Below are 5,059 nucleotides of genomic sequence, written 5' to 3'. Positions count from 1 at the left end.
GCTAGGCCATGAACAATCTAGTAGGACCCCACTCCACATTCATGGGAGATTTCTCCTTGTTTCGCAGTTCGATCATTCTTTTTGTTCATTCAGGGATGTAGACACTGAAACTTCACATTTTATTTTCTGAACCTCACTGGCTTGTGACTCGATTTACCGTATAAATGATTCTCACATTTCCTCTGTGGTTGGTTTTTTCTTTGTTGGCGTCATGGGATGTGTTGTGACAGCACACCATAGAATTTGGCGTGGCACACACGCATGAGCCAGCTTATTCCGTTCAGCGCTTGAGTCAAACGGTCAACAAAAAGTGTTACTTGACGTTGGGTTAGTTCATCTACTTCTGTGGTTGGAAAATGTCCCAGGTGGCGTAACTCACAATATCGACGGCATACATTTCCCTGGATTCCATTCATATCCTGGGTGTGAGATAGGTACAAATAATTATTGTAGTGGCGTTCCGCGGGTTAATCGTTTGGTGAAGTTGACGGGTTATACTTACAGGGGTTCGAAGTAAGTCACAACCGGTTGACCTGATAGCACGGTTTTGTTGTACCTCCAGTGGGTGATAGTTGTTATACGTTTTAGCGATTCAATTGGAGGATCATTTTTATTGTTCACTATTCCCAAGGTCGACGTCTCAGGAGGCTTGCTGTCTGTTTTGAGGCATGAATGAATTTGAATTCAACGTGTCCAGAATCCTGTGTATTTTATCTCCATCCATCAGGCTGAGATCCACTGGTCGATTTGACATCATTTTGCTTAACTTTCGGTTTCCTACTCTGATATATGTAAGGCAAGGGAGGTTCTTGTTACCTCCATACCAGTTTGGTTACCCCTAGCGCCAAATCTTTCACACCTACTGGTTATTGATTAATGACTGCGAGTCTCATTTACTCCGTTATATTTAACCAAGCAGTAATCAGCGTTCTCACTGTTCCATAGGTTACGAGTTACCAATGATCATTATTAGTTGACCAGGGACCACATCTCAAAATAAACTACCCAGATGAAACAATGGTCAGCAAAATGTTTCGAAGGGACATTCAGCTCAGCCGGATGAATCCATATAACTGAGCACTAAGATGCTTAACATGTATTTTCACAGGCTTCCATTCTTGTTATTTTGAAAAGCTAGTTTCCATTTTAGGTTTCGGAAAGTAATTTATTGACTTTTTAATGTAACGTGCTGTCCACTACATGTTTCATGTACCTATCTTACGACTCCCACATAGCAAACATGAACGCTTCTTTCATCACTGAAGCATGTAAAAATTGGGAAAGGTATGTTTTCTAACCACATGGTTCCGATTTCGGTCTTCTGAAAGAACAAAAACACTATCCTCAGATCATCCACCGTTTTGAATCACTTTAAACTGCAAGTCATCAATACCCTATTGATTTGATCAATGTCTGAACGATGCGGTTGGCCATGAAATTTGGCAAGGAAAGTACTTTCCTACTTTTGTGAAGTTCCGCTTCTGTGGAAGGAAATGCCATTGAACTCTGGTTTCATCATGTCTCGCGGAAACTCAAGGGCGCATAAATGAGCAGATACTTCCATCAAATTCACGTTAGTGAATTCATAAATCCGTGTTTTTTGATGAGGGATTACTACCCTTTGTATCTCGGCCCGGCAATTACATTGTGTGTTATTAGCCAATCAATTTTACCTTGCTGTTGAATCTGCTGAACAACAGTCCGTTTGGCACACTTCGTTTGTATAACATTTCCTAGGACTAATATTCACTTGCTGAATGATACCATGCTGCACGTCTGTTCAAGATAGTTTTCCATGTATGCAGTGCTTATCGGAACAGTGGCCCGGTCGCACTACTGTTACGCATGATTGTTGACATCCCAGAAGAAGTCTGCGGGTGTGACTAGATAACGGTTGCACCATTACTTCCAAAAGATTTGCAATATCCTGCACGATATACATGTAGTTTTCCGCAAAACCGAAGACAGTTGTTGCATTCAATATTTGAATCCATCAACAAAGAATGAGAACGGTGTTTCCATAGACTTTCGGGAGTTAATTCCGGAGAGACCCATTAGGTTCGTAGCTTGTGAGGTGAAACCCCACTATGAATTTGTCTAAATGTGTTCGAACATGTTCAAAAGCATATATGGGTTAGTAGTTCAAAACCACCATCTTTCCATCCCTCGTCCCACAGATTCAAACAAACTACTTTAAAGTGGTTCACGGTTAGTGTATTTACGTTTGTGAGAGACGTTTATGAACAGGGACATCTACTATACGCGCGTAGACAACTAACCGTTCCGTTTGAAAAGTGAGTACCCAAGTCACACATATGTAAATGTATGCATGTGCTCATTCTACTTGATATGTATGATCTTCCTAAGGAAAGCACACCTTAGGAGGAAGCACTTCCTCTGAGGAAACAGCTTTTTGTCCATTTCGCAAAGACGAGAAGAGGATAAATTTTGAGATTGGGAAGAGGTAGCATCGTAGTAGAAAAGCCCAGTAGCATTGACTCGGGTTTGCTAGTCGATTTTCATGTTGAATGACGGGTCACTGCAATTAAACTGTCCGTCCACACTAGGGGACAATGACACGGCTTAATCACGGTTCGGCCTGGTGGCTTCATTTTTTTTAAACAGCTCACAGAAGGGACACTGAGTGTCAGCAAAGAAGATGGGGAAACACACTACAAATAGATGTTTTCTTAATTTTCAGTGACTGCTGTTGCTATGCCAGAATGCAGAGGTATAACAGATTGGCTTGTTTTGTGGTTTTATTAAAGTTTATCTGAGTGGGACAAAAGTCTCTCCCTCGTACCAAACAAATTTACAGGAAGTCACAGCAGTTCAGGCTTATGATTATGCTTTGTACGTGTGAAATCGGAAAATGTAGGTAATGGGTTGAAGAGAAAAAGGGAAATTATGTGTTGTAACAGGGACAATTGCGGTAGTGACGGATTTTCCGGTATACATCAGTTGATCTGCTTCCAGTGGTCGACCTGTGGCAGTGCTGGAAGACCTTAACACCTGGATTGTCTTGTAGAATTTACGGACAATGACATCAGTTAGGGTGATTTTATGTTCGCCATGGTTGACAAACTTGTAGAGCCACTTCCCGGACAGTTGAAGCTACAAGCCCATCTAGACAGAAAAGCATATCGAAGCTTTGAGACAGGAATACAGAATGCAACCTGAGAAAAAGTCGGAGTAAGGTGAGTATACTTTCCGTTGACAGATAACCCATTGTACGCGGAACTTGCTGTTCAAAATATTTACAAAGGTTATAAGTCAAAGATAGTTCTCTATTTTTATATCATGTAAAGACGACTGTGGCGTCATCGTTTGGTACTGAGTATTCGTACAATGCCATTTTGAAGTCAAAACTAACTTCCGAAGAGGACATTCGAATCGTGACCTAAACTTCTCCACACACAATATCACATTTAAACGCAAAGTGGCAGCTTATACTGTTCTCTCTTAATTGATAATAACTAGCTATATCCATCTCTCTTCTTTATTGCGTTTAGTGGTTTAGTTAAATGCTCTTCAATTGTAGTTACTGGCTGAGAGTTAGTTATCCAAAACAACTGAACATCAACAAAGTGCTGATGTTCCGAGAAGATAAACGAGGTGAGAATTGTTGCAGCTACTTACTTTTTCATCTACTACTTTCCTGATCAAAATTTCAGACTCGTTAAGGCTGCATACAAATTATTGCGTCAAAAATGAATATTGGTTACCAGAACAGGACACTTTTTTATGTTTGGTTGAAGGTTCGCATATTTACTTTTTGGATGGGGCTGAAGGTGGCTCAGTGGCCGAGGCGAAAACTTATTGAGCAGAAGTTCCGTGACTCGAAGCTAACCCTTCCATCTCAGCCGTTCCTGTCTAGGATTGGACAATACTGTATAGACCTTGGAAGATAGTTGCACAGCGGAGCGTAATCATCTGTACCAAACTTTGGCGTGTAAATCCAGTGCACGCTTTGGACGTACAAGGAATATTAGGTTCATTTCCTCGTAAGTGAGCATCATAAGCACAATGTAACCCAGTTTGGACTGATCGACTGAAGCAAGTTACGGGCCATCTGATATGCCTCAAGGAACATTATTTAAAAGTGCACAGCGTGACAGGGCCAGAGCAAGCTTCAGCTTTGATGCACAAGCAAAATTGGTTCAAGAAAAAATTGATCCAATCTTGCCACCCTTTCTTATGTACATCCTGGTCGCTGGACATTTATATGCAATTTTGAGGAGTGGTGTATTTACAGATTGGATGGTAAAACTACTACCATCTACTCTCAGCAATGTAGTAGTATAATTACAATTATCATCAAGGATCAAGAAACCAACAAAGTTAAGATGGAAAGTACGGGCCCTTATTATATACAACCAAGATGAGGAATCGGTCTTTTCGTTAACCCAATCGCATTACAAAGGCCTACAGCCTTGTCTTAATCGTTGGTTAAACTTAAAACTAGCTTCACAGTAACCCCTATTCCAGCACTAGAGTGTACTGCGGCCCGGGGATCCTGGTTTAATTACGTTAGAGGAACTATCTTGGGCATTCAATTGAACTTACGCAAAAGGATGAAAGAGTGCTTGTCGGCTATGATATCAGGATCTCTATTACACTTGTGTGAGATTAGTTCAACAACAGGAGGCGGTCCAAATTGGTCGATTTTAGTACGATTTTGGATCAGTTTTGGTCTGAACGGAAAGAAGTTGATATACTGCGCTCTAAGTCAACTGCGTTGACCCCTCACATTTTAAAAGCTCGAATCCTATCAGATGTTTCCATGTCCGAGGTTCATCGTGGAGTGCAACTAATATCGACATCGAAGTACTGCGGAGGAAAGTTGGAATGCAGGAGTTAGTTAACAAGCACAGTTACTTTTAGCGTCCGACAAAGACAAGTTGAGCCGTTGGACTTGAGCAAAGGAAAACGAAACACCTTGTACTTAAAGGATGGATCAAAGAGTACGGTTATCTTCATTCTGAAGACCCGTGGCTGACCATAAGTCCACATGAAATTCAGTAGCAACCAGTAGTTGGAGTTGAGCAGGCAAAATTTT

General features: G+C 41.2%; 1 protein-coding gene across 1 annotated transcript; it reads right to left on the bottom strand.

Moving 5' to 3' along the window:
• Window positions 1-209: 209 nt before the first annotated feature.
• T265_15839 (hypothetical protein) lies at window positions 210-419 on the bottom strand (the record flags this gene model as incomplete). Its single annotated transcript, XM_009179225.1, has 1 exon — window positions 210-419. The coding sequence occupies one exon, from the start codon at window positions 414-416 to the stop codon at window positions 210-212; it is 207 nt and encodes a 68-aa protein (XP_009177489.1).
• Window positions 420-5,059: the final 4,640 nt, after the last annotated feature.

This window comes from Opisthorchis viverrini, assembly GCF_000715545.1.
Source record: "Opisthorchis viverrini unplaced genomic scaffold scaffold5638, whole genome shotgun sequence".
NCBI classification, from domain to species: Eukaryota; Metazoa; Platyhelminthes; class Trematoda; order Opisthorchiida; family Opisthorchiidae; genus Opisthorchis; species Opisthorchis viverrini.
The sequence above is the reverse complement of the archived record's forward strand: the minus strand, read 5'-3'. Positions and strand labels throughout refer to the sequence as shown.